The sequence below is a fragment of the Schistocerca nitens genome, chromosome 3, assembly GCF_023898315.1.
Source record: "Schistocerca nitens isolate TAMUIC-IGC-003100 chromosome 3, iqSchNite1.1, whole genome shotgun sequence".
Lineage (NCBI taxonomy): Eukaryota > Metazoa > Arthropoda > Insecta > Orthoptera > Acrididae > Schistocerca > Schistocerca nitens.
In genome coordinates, this window is record NC_064616.1 from 879,483,369 (window position 1) to 879,498,445 (window position 15,077).

Consider the following 15,077-nt stretch of genomic DNA (forward strand, 5'->3'; position numbering starts at 1 on the left):
GGATGGAATATGAGTTAAATATAAAATCACCACAGAAATTGCTAATAAAACTAGTTGCTGGCTCACCTGTTTTAGATTGTCTTTCACTTCCAGCTAAATCGACTAGATTTAACTTTCCTTTCCGCACTTTGTTGACTGGGAGGTCACATTCCAATGCACTCACTGGCATCATTTCCAGCTGGATACTAAATATGGAATGCGATCGCGACGAATCGGCGTTCATGAGCGTAGCGCCCGTGGCGCGGTTCTTCCAGCCCCTCGCCATCAGCTGCTCGCTCTCAGAAACGCTCTGAACAGGATGAAGCGACAGATCTGCAAGTTCAAAACCCTACGATATGTTCACAGTTCTACTTATTTAGTTACAGAAGTAGCCAATCTTAACAGTAACCTCAGACATATTTCAGATGATGCTGTTATCTATAATGAAGAATTATCTGAAAAAAGTTGAACAAATATCTGGTCAGATATTGTCAATAACAGCAACTTGTTTTAAATGTTAATAAATGTGAAATTATGCACTCAACAAAGCGCAAAAACATAGTATTATACAGGGTGTTACAAAAAGGTACGGCCAAACTTTCAGGAAACATTCCTCACACACAAATAAAGAAAATATGTTATGTGGACATGTGTCCGGAAACGCTTAATTTCCATGTCAGAGCTTATTTTAGTTTCGTCAGTATGTACTGTACGTCCTCGATTCACCGCCAGTTGGCCCAATTGAAGGAAGGTAATGTTGACTTCGATGCTTGTGTTGACATGCGACTCATTGCTCTACAGTACTAGCATCAAGAACATCAGTACGTAGCATCAACAGGTTAGTGTTCATCACGAACGTGGTTTTGCAGTCACTGCAATGTTTACAAGTGCGGAGTTGGTAGATGCCCATTTGATGTATGGATTAGCACGGGGCAATAGTCGTGGCGCGGTACGTTTGTATCGAGACAGATTTCCAGAACGAAGGTGTCCCGACAGGAAGACGTTCGAAGCAATTGATCGGCGTCTTAGGGAGCACGGAACATTCCAGCCTATGACTCGCGACTGGGGAAGACCTAGAACAACGAGGACACCTGCAATGGACGAGGCAATTCTTCGTGCAGTTGACGATAACCATAATGTCAGCGTCAGAGAAGTTGCTGCTGTATAAGGTAACGTTGACCACGTCACTGTAAGGAGAGTGCTACAGGAGAACCAGTTGTTTCCGTACCATGTACAGCGTGTGCTGGCACTATCAGCAGCTGATTCGCCTCCACGGGTACACTTCTGCGAATGGTTCATCCAACATCCTGCACATTTCAGTCGAAGTGTTCGCACGCTTCTCAACAACAGATTCGGTGACCGATGGATTGGTAGAGGCGGACCAATTCCATGGCCTCCACGCTCTCCTGACCTCAACCCTCTTGACTTTCATTTATGGGGGCATTTGAAAGCTCTTGTCTACGCAACCCAGGTACCAAATGTAGAGACTCTTCGTGCTCGTATTGTGGTCGGCTGTGATACAATACGCCATTCTCCAGGGCTGCACCAGCGCATCAGGGATTGCATGCGACGGAGGGTGGATGCATATACCCTCGCTAACGGAGGACAATTTGAACATTTCCTGTAACAAAGTGTTTGAAGTCACGCTGGTACGTTCTGTTGCTGTGTGTTTCCATTCCATGAGTAATGTGATTTGAAGAGAAGTAATAAAATGAGCTCTAACATGGAAAGTAAGCGTTTCCGTACACATGTCCACATAACATATTTTCTTTCTTTGTGTGTGAGGAATGTTTCCTGAAAGTTTCGCCGTACCTTTTTGTAACACCCTGTATAACTACAATGTTAATGAGTCACAATTGAAATAAGTCAACGCATACAAACAGGTGGGTGTAACAATTTGTAGGGATATAAAATGGAATAATCACATAGGTTCATTCGTAGGTAAAACAGGTGGCAGACTTTGAGTGATTGGTAGGAAATTCGGTGACACACACAACATACAGTCTGTATTCAAGCTCTATCCATGCTCGGTGCAACATATCCGCATCAACTGTGGCAATGACACCAACGATTCGGTTCCTCAAATCATTTATGTGGTTGAAAGGCGTTTGGTAGATTCTGTCCTTAACATTCCGCCACAGAAAGAAGTCCATTGGCGTAACGTAAGGCGACCTAGGAGGCCAGGGAACTGGACCGCCCCTGCCAAGCCAGCGATCTGGAAACACCTCGTCTAAAACATTTCGCACAGTCTGAGATTAACACGGTGCACGGTCGCTCTAGGGATATGCAGCTCCTGTGACTCCCTCTGAACAGACCTGTGTGGTGGACGTTGAAACGCCAACCGTATCCGTTCTGTGCCGGCTTCACTTGTTCCAAGTCGTCCAGTATGAAACTTCACATCAAGGCTTCCTGTACCACCGGCATATCGACGTCCGCGATGCTGGTTACTTCCTGTACGTGTTTGGAAGTTCCTCTGAACCTGCGTGTCCAATTTGGTCTGAAAAAGCCATACTACACACTGAGCCTTTTCTTGAACCGTTGTCATTATGCTTTACTCACAACAACCGGGACCGCACACAAACAAAACTTTGTGACTTTCTCAAATAAGCCAAACATGGTGTGAATATACTAATTAGTTTGGGTGCTATAACACATTGTAGTTGTAGCGTACATTTTGAGGCACTCTTTGTTTGTGACGTACGGTATTAATATGAGCTTCTTTAAGTGTCCGCGTGGGTAAATTTTTTGCCCCAAAATTCCAGGTTTATAAATTGAAACGAATGGTACATTCAAATCGGTTAAGGATCATCAGGCCGGAAAGCTAAATAAGCGGATCTGGCAGATTATCGGTTAGAGTGTGTAGACAGAGACAAAAGGCGCAGTTCCGAGGTAGGTCGTAAAGTTTTCTGTTATGGCGACAGATACGGCCGATCATCGGCACGCTGTAACAAACTCCGTGGAGCGCACCAGGGTGACGCTGAACTGTTCGGTAAACACACAATGCTAATCGTTTGTTAACACATGCTGCAAGCACTGGCGTAGTATCCGCATACGTAACACCAAACACAAGTCTCAGGTTAGCTGAAAATCCGTCGATACTCAAACCTCAACCTTGACACGCAATTATAATTGTTTCCGTAATGAAAGCCCCTCAGTAACGAAAATCAATGAATAGACGTCCTTGCTTGTTTCAGTTGATAGAAGCCCACAAAGGTGGCACCGACATCTAAAATAGCTTAACTATTGTCCTGTGATTTGCTGTCTACCTCAAAGCAGCGGAATATTGATTCTCCGGCATTCATTATCAGTGTGACATTACAGTACACGGATGTCACTAATAGAGGAACTTATGCTGTTAGTCCCAAGCGGTCTGGGCGCCTTGCCACGGTTCGCGCGGCTCCCCCCGTCGGAGGTTCGAGTCCTCCCTCGGACATGGGTGTTGTCCTTAGCGTAAGTTAGTTTAAGTTAGATTAAGTAGTGTGTAAGCCTAGGGACGATGACCACAGTAGTTTGGTCCCATAGGAACTTACCACAAATTTCCAAAAATTTATTCAGCTAGTCCATTCCTCTTGCGGTTCACGACGTCGCAAATATTATTTTCCTCAGATCACACGAAACAGTGTTGTAATTTTTTTTATTATAGTCAACGGTGCATATGATATCTTTTTAAAAATTCTACATGACTGTGAACCCCGAGCAAGTGAATTTAACCAGTGTCGTATTTGCGGCTTTCTTGTATAATGGATTACGCGTAGCGATCGCCAGAAGAGGGCATACATATTCACATCGTTTTAACATATGTTCTGTCTGTATGCTGTGTAGCGTTTTCTGTTGTTAGGAATAAGTATGGAACAGCAGGAAGACAGAGTGTAAAATCTGCTGTCAAAATTCAGCCTATTCCCTGGAGATAAGGTATGCCCATCCAACTTTAAGTTTTCTGTGATTTCCCTAAAACGATTAAGGGGAACACTGCTGCTATGGCTCCTTCGAAAAGGACACGGCTGATTTCCTTCCTCATCCTTGTCCAGTCCGAACTTGTCTTCAGCCTCTAATTATCCCCACGTCAACGAAACGATAAACCCTTCTCTCTCTTCCTTCCTTTCTCCCATTGATTGAAGGCATGTGACAATTTTGACTGTGACTCCTCCGTCGGAAGTAACGTTAAGTTCTGCTGACCCCTTGGTGCTATCCAACGGAATAGGTAACGTGTCGGCATCAGGTTTCATCCGCTCGCCCCGTGTCATCACCAACAGTAGAAACAAGACTCTACATGCCAAAAGCAAACATCATAGGCACATTAAAGACTCAACACTCACGCTTAGCAAAGGAAAGGGGAACAATATGAGCAAATAAAGAATGGCATTCCGATTTTAGTGCCTCTACCGTTAGCGTATAGTTCAGCTCCCAATATCATACCAAAGTTACTAATTCATTTAAGAGAGAGAGAGAGAATGAGAAACTACATTACCCTGGGAAATTAACAACATGCCACCTCCCCACTCTTCATGTTACTGTTCAGCAGTGAGGACGGAAAACATAAGGAAATTTGTGGTTCAAGGTCGCATCGACGATGAGATCATTAGAAACGGAGTAAATGATTGGATGAAGAAGGATGGGGAAGTAAAGCGGCAGCAAACTTTTCAAGGGAACCATCCCAGAATTTCAAATAACTTCCGGCAATTCAGCCAGGTAACGCTTTCAGCGACAGCCGATATTTCGGCGGGAGAACACCCCGCCATTTTCAAGGCAAACTGCAACCGACAGGCGCCCTACGTGCAAATTTAGAACCTCGGTTCTCGGACTGAAGCAGGAAAGATAACACACACACTGAACACTGGTGCCACCAAAGGTGACCAAAGTCAGAACTATCGATAGTGAAACTACGAATTCGTAGGTGAGGTAGCACTGACTCCGTTTCTCTGTTTTTTAACAAGGGAGAGAGCCGGATTCCAAACAGAGTTTAAACAGAAACCTCCATCCCTGTTAACGAGGTTGCTCGCTACTTTAATCTCAACTGCCTCCTTAATAACACTGTCCCAATAGCTGGATGTGCATGCCAATATCTCGGTGTTATTATATAACATGGGGTGACCAGTATCCAAGCAATGTTCGGCAATAGCGGATCTACTTGGCTGCTGTAATCGTGTGTGCCGTTTATGCTCAGTACATCGGTCCTCCACGGTCCTGATAGTTTGACCAATATATGCCATGCCGCAGCTACAAGAAATACGATATACACCCGCCTTACGCAGACCAAGATCATTCTTAACAGAACTCAAAAGCGCTCTAATTTTAGATAATTTTAGATGGAGGTCGGAAAACACATTTCACATCGTATTTCCGTAAAATACGACCGATCTTGTTGGAAGTGTTTCCTACGTAAGGCAAAAAGGCAGTATACGGGATACTGGTCACCCCATGTTATATAATAACACCGAGATATTGGCATGCACGTCCAGCTATTGGGACAGTGTTATTAAGGAGGCAGTTGTGATTAAATTAGCGAGCAACCTCGTTAACAGGGATGGGGGTTATTGTTTAAACTCTGTTTGGAATCCGGCTCTCTCCCTTGTCAAAAAAAACAGAGGGACAGAGTCAATGCTACCTCACCTACGAATTCGTAGTCTCACTATCGATAGTTGTGACTTTGGTCATATTTGGTGGCACTAGTGTTCAGTGTGTGTGTTATCTTTCCTACTTCAGTCCGAGAACCGAGGTTTTAAATTTGCACGTACGCCGCCTGTCCGTTGCAGTTTGCCTTGAGAATGGCGGGGTGTTCTCCCGCCGAAATATCGGCGGTCGCTGAAAGTGTTACCTGGCTGAATTCCCGGAAGTTATTTGAAAGTTGTATACGCCAGGAGAAACTCAGGTCTCACATCCCGGGATTCGTCTTAGTATGAGGCCGTGCTGGAAAGTAATGCCTCTGAATTTTTTAATGTGAAAACTCTTAAGGCTTTTTTAAATAAAACAAACATTACTAACATTCTGCATGTTTATCCTTCATGTCTTATTTGCAGCCCTCTGCCGCTAGAGGTCTCCTAATTGTGGCGGTGTGTAACGTAACTATGTCGCTGCTTGAGAAACAGCGCGCTGAAATCGAGTTTCGAACTCGAAGAGTTCGTCCACGCATGGAGCACCCTCTCCTTCAGCATGACACACACGAGCGCTGCGACATCTGCAACAGTCCGACGACTTGTGTTCACTGTCACCGATCATCCCTCATACAGTCTCTACTTGGCTCCATCCGGTCTTCATCTGTTGCCAAAACATAAAGAACCCCTTTCTAGGACTTCACTTTGATAGAGATGAAGAGGTGCAAGCAGAGATGAGGTTGTGTTTCCGTCGACAAAGTCAAACATTCTACAGTGACAGTATCAACAAACTGTTCTCTCGTGGGGAGAAATGTTTTCGTCGCCAGGCTGACTATGTTGAGAAATAAATATGTAGAGATGAAGAATACAGATGTGGAATGTGAATAAATTTTGTTTTATTTAAAAGAATATTTAAGAATATTTGCTTCAAAATTCGGAGGCATTACTTTTCAGCACGCCCTCGTATATTTTGAGACAGTGTAAATATGGTTATAGAGGATTTGTATGTGTGTTGCACATTTAGGAAAACAAAAATAAAATCTCAGAACTGGACATATGTTAGCCCTCATGGATGTTCATTCTATGGCGTCCTATGGATCACTTTAGTAGGATTTAAAACTCTGAGCATTTAGCTATATAGGAAACAATTGTTGCAGGAACTGTGATCGAAGCTCGATATCTTGACTTCTCACACAATTTTCTGAGACCAGAAATGAGTTGACTTGGAAATGGTTGTTACCATAACTACGCCTCTCACTTTTTATATCTGCTTTGATGGGCATACACAGTTGAACGAAAACATTATGACTACTCCACTACGAGACTGAATGCCGCCTACTGAAGTCGCAGTCACGGGAAGCGGAAAGGAACATATATAGGAAACTTCCTGGCAGATTAAAACTGTGTATCGGACTGAAACTCGAACTCAGGACTTTTACTTTTCGCCGTCAAGTGCTCTACCGACTGAGAAACCCGATCACGACTCACATCTACTCCCCATATCTTTGTTTCCTACAGTACTTCGGCTCCTACCTTCCAAACTTCATAGAAGGTCTCCTGCGAAACCTGCCAGACTAGCACTCCTGGAAGAAAAGATATTGTAGAGACATGGATTAGTTACAACTGGAGGATGTTTCCAAAATGAAATTTTCACTCGGCAGCGGAGTGTGAGCTGATATGAAACTTACTGGCAGATGAAAACGGTGTGGCGGACCGAGACATTTAACAATTCTGGCATTCGTCTGAAATGATTAAGGGAACCAAAGAATAATCGAAAACGTAATGGCTGGAAGGAGATTTGAATGCACTTCCACGTAAATATGAGTTCGCTTTCTTAACTATTGCTCTTTCTTCGTATTTAGAACTTAGTTTCACTTTTCTGCAAGGCTTTGGATTCCGCGGTTGTTTAGTGTTGTGACAAAGCTGTTCATTGACGTGATATGAACATCTTTAACGTTGCTGGTAGGAGTGTATTGAACTGCATGAGTGTAGTTCTTATGTATCTATAGCTGACTGTTTTACTTGGTAAACAGTGATTCTGCCACATTAAGAACTTACCTTGGACGTAAAGACCCTTATCTGAGTGCTCTTTTAATTCGAGTTTCCGTTTTACTTCGTTTCCCAACAGGTCTCTTATCTCTTCATTATAAATTTCCAAAAATGACGCCAGTACAAGATATTTGGTTCCTTCGGATACAGATATTGCTTCAAACAGATGCTCAAACGATTTTGGAATTATCCCACGTTGCGACGGTGGTTCGCAGATACCTTGCATTGTAAAACTTTTTCCACATCCAGTCTGACCGTAAGCAAATATTGTGCTGTTATAGCCTTCCAGCACACCCTGCGAGAATCAGAACAGTGAATGTTAGTTCTGGCGAGGGGTTTTCATATCACATTATTTGTAAATAAATTACTAATTATCATTTCGAAGAAACATGTACCTTCTTATTAAGAGAGAAAAACGAAGACTAAATGATGATCACATCGATTTAGAATATTTTGGTATTAGTAATGACAGACAAGGTTTAATCGTTACTGTTCCATCATAAACAAAGGTAAATGGTTCAGTTTTTACTTACACGTTTTTTGTTAATTACTTGTTACTAATTAATGTAGACTTACGCTATTGACTACAATTATTTAACTATAATCGACGGATTAAAGGCAGTGTATTGATATAAAAGTTACTTGTCATCAACAGCTAGTTCATAGCAATTATTACAATAGCTATTAGGTCTAAGGACAATGTCCACCGAAATTTTCCTATTTCTTCATGAAAGATCTAGCAATTAATCACATTGCTGTAATGTTTGTGTGAGGAATAATATTTTTTTTGAATGTAAGTTTATTTCAGTTGTAAATTACTATTTGTAGACTCAAGTTTTAAAAAAATAGTGGTCGTGAACGATTCTTCTAATCGAATAGAAATGAAGCATTTCGCAGCTGTGATGGAAACAAAGGATCAGTTGTTGCATTAATAGCTGCTGTTCCTCTCGAAACCAATATCTCTGCCTTTATAAGGAAATCAAATACGTATGACAGAAAAGCAAATGTTATTATTTCCTTGTACATAAAAGACAAGAAGAAAATAACACAAAATGACTGGTTTTGAAAGAAGGGAAAACCAGTGTTAGAACACACCGAAATAAATAACATCATCATGTCTACCTATGTGTCTCAAGGAAACAAATGTCAGTTCTAAATCATAATTAAATAAGATGTCGATAAAAATAATTAATCCTAATAAACTTGAAGGTCTTGAGAAATAAAAACCTACCTCTACTAAAGGATAGACTGCTTCATTGTACAACTCTTCTGTTGTTGAATTAACGTCGTACACCCCATCGAAGGTAAATGTTTTTGGTGGAGCGAAGTTGTCGTCAGGGTTAATAAGTTTGCATTCGGCCTGAGAGTTGTCCATAGACACTACGTTCTGCAAATGAAAACAAAAATTGCTTAAATTCGAGATATCGTAAATATTAGTGGTACGCAACGAAGTCACGTCGGTATTATGCGGCCAGTGCAGTAAGAACATCGTGGAAACGAACTGAAACCAATAATCACTTAAAGTACACAGTTGATTTTGCATGTTGCTTAAATGTTAAACTTGTTATGACACACTAGAATGACAGGTTTGAATGATTGTCTATAAAATACATTAATGACATTTCTTTCGTAATAGGAAGCAAAGAGCTTTGAAAACAATTCTAACAGGTATGAAACACATTCGTATATACACCTCACATTACAGGGAAATTATCACTCAAAAGGTCACTATTTTCCTATTTTATTTCATTCATTCGTAATATCGATTTGGAACCTTTGTGTTTCCTATTTTATACACACAACTTGTTTTTTAATCACAAGCTTTCAGTGATCTCACTGATGTTGCCACTTTCTTATATAGTTTTTTTCTTTAAGTTTGTTGTCTTGATTATAACAATAACATTTACGATTATTAAAGGCCTCTGATACTATCCCCAGCCGGAGATCCGAATGGATCCATCGTAGATACACATCTAGTAGACCTTACTTACCAGACAGTCTCTTCAGATAGTCCTTGCGTTTTCTATAATTATTAATGCAGCGGTGACGCTTTAGTTTTTAATGACATCGCACAGATGAATGCGGAACATTATAAGTGGAAGTGAAAGTATTATGCAGTGAGATAAATTATGTTGGTAGCTTCTCCTTGCTTTACACATCACAGAAAGCGAACCAAATCGATGATTGTCATCTTCGCCTGTTTGTATTTGTTCTATAGCTGTACTGACTTTAACTTTATTAAGTACTAAAAGTATGTTGGATGACGATGATGAAGTTGCAAGAAGATGGAAACAATATATAGGAAAACTGTACAGCGGACCAGACCTGTCTGAAAACATCATGGAAGAAGAAACAGAAGTAGATGCACACAACATAGGTGAACCTATATTAAAGGAAGAGTTTGAACTAGCTCTGAAAAAATTGAAAAACAACAAATCGCCTGGTATAGACAATATCCCAGCCGAACTTCTGAAATCTGGAGGAGCAAAACTGAATCAGGAGTTGTATAATCTTGTTTTCAACATGTACGAGCAGGGTAAAATTCCTACAGACTTTGAGAAAAACATTATGATCCCCATTCCAAAGAAGGCAAATGCTACAAGATGTGAAAATTATAGGACGCTCAGCCTAGTTACTCACGCCTCTAAAATATTAACCTCAATTATCCTAAAACACATAGAACAAAAAGTCGAAGCTACACTCTCCGAAGACTAGTTTGGATTCCGGAAAGATAGAGGAACCAGAGAAGCAATATTTGCTCTAAAACTAATAATAGAGAAAGCCTTTGATAATGTTAAATGGGATAAGATGTTTGAGGTACTCAAAAAAGTAGGAATAGACCATAAAGATAGAAAAATGATATGGAACCTGTACAAAAACGAGACAGCAGTTATCCGTGGACGGACAAAACAAGAAGAGGTGCAGATATGGAAAAGTGTCCGACAAGGTTGCGCACTATCCCCTGTTATCTTTAACGTATGCATTGAAGAGGCACTGGAAAAAGTAAGGGAAAACTCACAGACAGGTGTAGTAATTCATGGCCAACGAATAGATATGATAAGATATGACGATGATATAGCTGTCCTGGCTGAAAGTGAAGAAGATCTTGTAGTCCTACTGAATAGAATGGATAAAGTTATGGGTGAAGAATATAATATGAGAATTAATAAAGCAAAAACAAAAGTAATGGCATGCGACAAAAAAGATCAAGTGAAAGTCCAAGTTCATGTAGGCGATGAACTGCTTGAACAAGTTGATAAATTTACTTATCTGGGCAGTAATATTACCAGGGATGGAAGGAGCAAGACAGAAGTGAGAAGTAGAATAGCTCAAGCAAAGGCTGCTTTTAACAAGAAGAAAAACATATTAACATCTAAGAGCATCAGCCTTGAAATCAGGAAAAGATTTTTGAAATCATATGTGTGGAGTGTGGCATGCTATGGGTGTGAAACATGGACTCTCGGGACAGAGGAAGACCAGAAGCTAAATTCTTTTGAAATGGGGTGCTATAGACGCATGTTCAAAATAAAATGGATCGACAAGGTCACAAACGAAGTGGTTCTGGAAAGAGCAGGTGAGAAGAGAAGCTTCTGGAGTTTCATTGTTAAAAGAAGAGTGCAATTTACAGGCCATCTATTAAGACATAAAGGACTCCTGAACACAATCATAGAGGGATATGTCGAGGGAAAAAGACCAAGAGGAAGACCACGACTGAGGTACATGGATCAAATTGTGAAAGATGTGGGATGTAACACCTATAAAGAAATGAAGAGAAAAGCTGAAAGACGCACAGAATGGAGACAAGCTGCCATTGTAGCTGTTCAGACCAATCCTTGGATTGACCACTACAGAAGAAGAAGAAAAAAAAAGTCCTGCTACCTAATGTCAGGCTAGTTGCATAAAGCCCGACGTGGGTATTTCATTTCTTCGATGCCATCCACATCTGAGAGGCACTCCCCTACGCGCCACCTGGAGAGGCTACCGATGGAAGAAAATCTAGCAAAACCCCACACGGAAACAGTGTCTGTATTCCTACTGAACTGTGCTGGTATAAGGAGCCGGAAAGTAGCTACCACGTGCAAAACGCTTGCTTTTCTGACAAGCGAAGCATACACCCGTCAGGCGAGCGACTTTGCCCATGTTACTTAGACGTAATAAATGTTGCTCTAGTAAGATACGCTTCTCAGGCGTTTTCGAGAAATCGAGCTTCTAAGTTTTACGAGAGCGCCCACCGGTCGCTCCGTTCAACAGAGCGACCGGCTAAGGCGTCAAGACTAGAAGTCTCGGCACTTTTTTTTGTAGTCTTCAACCGAACATTTGTATAGCTACAATGAGTCATATTTCTCCGGAAATAAACAATAATAATAATTATAATCACTGTAGGACACTGGTGGCGAGATATAATAAGGAATCGTGATGAAATGAACATTTGTCGATAAGTTCATGCGGATATCGCAAATACAGTATACGTTATTTTATCCATGTTGCATCTCGTGAACTCCGCGACCGTTAAGTATTGTTGATGAAGAATGCACTTAGTCACAAATACTTGTAAAAAAGCTTAATTTCATTGCTACAACCGGTTGCATGCTATCATGTCCATCTTCAGATTGCTAATGTTTCCGATGGCATCAAGGCTTTCGTCAGCAGCATGTCGGCCGCTCCTACACAGCAAAAGAATGTTTGAATATTTAGCGCCACTTAAAATATTGTTTCAATAGCAAAAACTCCCTAATGTGGTCTGTATTTGTTAGATGTAAGGTGAAACAGTCGTGTAGACTTGCATTCGTTCCCGTGGATGGCGGTTAGTCTTGCTATGGGTCCTAATGCTCTTCCAGGGGAATGTATAAGCTGTTGCAGTGTAAACAGCACACATATTTCAAATAACTTACTCGGACACACATACACTTCATAATATTCTTCATGTCAGTTTGAGCTTCGCTCACGTGCTTTACATTTGATGTTTTTGTTTACACTACAAAGAGCATTCAGTAAGCAAATATAGCATTCATTTCCTATCAAGAAAAGATCTAAACTAGACAAAGAAAATGTGTAGGAGGTTCAACACGTCAATAACAGAAACAGGCCTTTACTCTAAGAGTAAACTTACTATTTAGGGACTATAGGACAAGTTGTTTTAAGGAGGATTTTGTAATGTTTTAAAGTAACCATTTTCTTCAAGATGTCTGAAGATCTGTTTATTATTCGAACATTAAACTCTCATACAGGCTGCCATTATGTGTAATTCGAGATCGATTGCAGAGGTTTCCACACTTCTGATATAGAAATTAAGGTGGACATTTCAGCCTCTTCGGCTTAAATTTTTTGAAACAATTTTTCGTTATCACCGCAAGTAAAGGAGTCTTCCTCTCAATCTCTATATATTAAGGTTCCTCTACCTATGGTATGATGAAAAGATGTATAAAATCTAAAAACTGCAATTCTTTAAGTTCTAGATGTGGAAACACCTAACAGCTTTCTCTCTCTCTCTCTCTCTCTCTCTCTCTCTCTCCCACTTTTGATACACCCAGCTCTCAGAAAATTACTGCCGACAATGATAACCATCAGCTGACAAATTCTTTTACGTCACGCCGTCCATCAAGGAATGATTTGTGATGCAGAAGAAGACGGAAAGCCCTAGCAGCCAAATGAGGCAATTTAACCAAAGTTTGTGGTGGCTATATTGCACTCCGGTTTATCGTAGATCTGGACATCCTTCATAAGTATGCGAAAATGTTTATTTTTACTTGTTCTATTAATCCCAGAAATTTCACAGTCCATGTACACTACCATAGAACTTCGTACGTTAACATTAAAAATAGAAACCAAATAATTAATTTCATACACGCCAAAAGTTTATGTACTGTTCTTCTTTATATATACTTGTCATTAACCTAAACAGCACACAAGAAGATGCTAATTGTGATCTGCAGGCCGCTGTGGCCGAGCGGTTCTAGGCGCTTCAGTCCGGAATCGCGCTGCTGCTACGGTTGCAGGTTCGAATCCTGCCTCGGGCATGGATGTGTGTGGTGTCCTTAGGTTAGTTAGGTTTAAATAGTTCTAAGTCTAGGAGACTGATGACCTCAGATGTTAAGTCCCATAGTGCTTCTAGCCATTTTTTTGTAATCTATTTTCGACTGAAACAATGACCTTTGCGTGGTAGGTACGTAAAATAGTTGTTGCACCGCCGTGTTACAGCTAACCAACCGATAAGTACAGCTGGAAAGACAACAATGCATTTTGGAATTTCTTGGCGTGCACCTTGACCGTGATGCCTGTCTTACTTTTCTGCCTTCTTTCTCCTCAGAGATGACTAATAGTGTCTGTGAAAGGATACCCTTAAAATTCCACTTTTCATTTCCATGATCAAGCGAGCAACTGTGTTACTCAAAATGAGAACAAGGCACAATGATGCACTCATCGCTTCGACTTACTTTGTAAATCACTACGTAGGGTAGTATCACAGAACCACAAATATTCACAGCCGCAGTGTGATGTGAATGCGAAATTTGCGCTGTCCAAGGAATAGAAAAGCAACTGGAATCACTCAACAGAGGAAAGTCCACTGGACCTGACGGGATACCAATTCGATTCTACACAGAGCACGCGAAAGAACTTGCCCCCCTTCTAACAGCCGTGTACCGCAAGTCTCTAGAGGAACGGAGGGTTCCAAATGATTGGAAAAGAGCACAGGTAGTCACAGTCTTCAAGAAGGGTCGTCGAGCAGATGCGCAAAACTATAGACCTATATCTCTGACGTCGATCTGTTGTAGAATTTTAGAACATGTTTTTTGCTCGAGTATCATGTCGTTTTTGGAAACCCAGAATCTACTATGTAGGATGTTTGTGATGTCCTTAGGTTAGTTAGGTTTAACTAGTTCTAAGTTCTAGGGGACTAATGACCTCAGCAGTTGAGTCCCATAGTGCTCAGAGCCATTTTACTATGTAGGAATCAACATGGATTCCGGAAACAGCGATCGTGTGATACCCAACTCGCTTTATTTGTTCATGAGACCCAGAAAATATTAGATACAGGCTCCCAGGTAGATGCTATTTTTCTTGACTTCCGGAAGGCGTTCGATACAGTTCCGCACTGTCGCCTGATAAACAAAGTAAGAGCCTACGGAATATCAGACCAGCTGTGTGGCTGGATTGAAGAGTTTTTAGCAAACAGAACACAGCATGTTGTTATCAATGGAGAGACGTCACAGACGTTAAGGTAACCTCTGGCGTGCCACAGGGGAGTGTTTTGGGACCATTGCTTTTCACAATATACACTCCTGGAAATTGAAATAAGAACACCGTGAATTCATTATCCCAGGAAGGGGAAACTTTATTGACACATTCCTGAGGTCAGATACATCACATGATCACACTGACAGAACCACAGGCACATAGACACAGGCAACAGAGCATGCACAATGTCGGCACTAGTACAGTGTATATCCACCTTTCGCA

The 15,077-nt window shown here is 41.2% G+C and overlaps 1 protein-coding gene across 4 annotated transcripts in view; it reads right to left on the minus strand.

The window, feature by feature from the left end:
* The window catches only part of LOC126249798 (osmotic avoidance abnormal protein 3), a 387,840-nt gene that overhangs the window by 252,574 nt on the left and 120,189 nt on the right, over window positions 1-15,077 (minus strand). For all 4 annotated transcript variants that reach the window (XM_049951488.1, XM_049951490.1, XM_049951486.1 and 1 more), the window contains exons 3-5: window positions 8,851-9,006; window positions 7,629-7,914; window positions 67-312 (exon numbers count right to left, since the gene is read on the minus strand). In XM_049951488.1, the coding sequence (XP_049807445.1) occupies window positions 67-312; window positions 7,629-7,914; window positions 8,851-9,006 (688 nt within the window). The remainder of the gene's footprint in view (window positions 1-66; window positions 313-7,628; window positions 7,915-8,850; window positions 9,007-15,077) is intronic.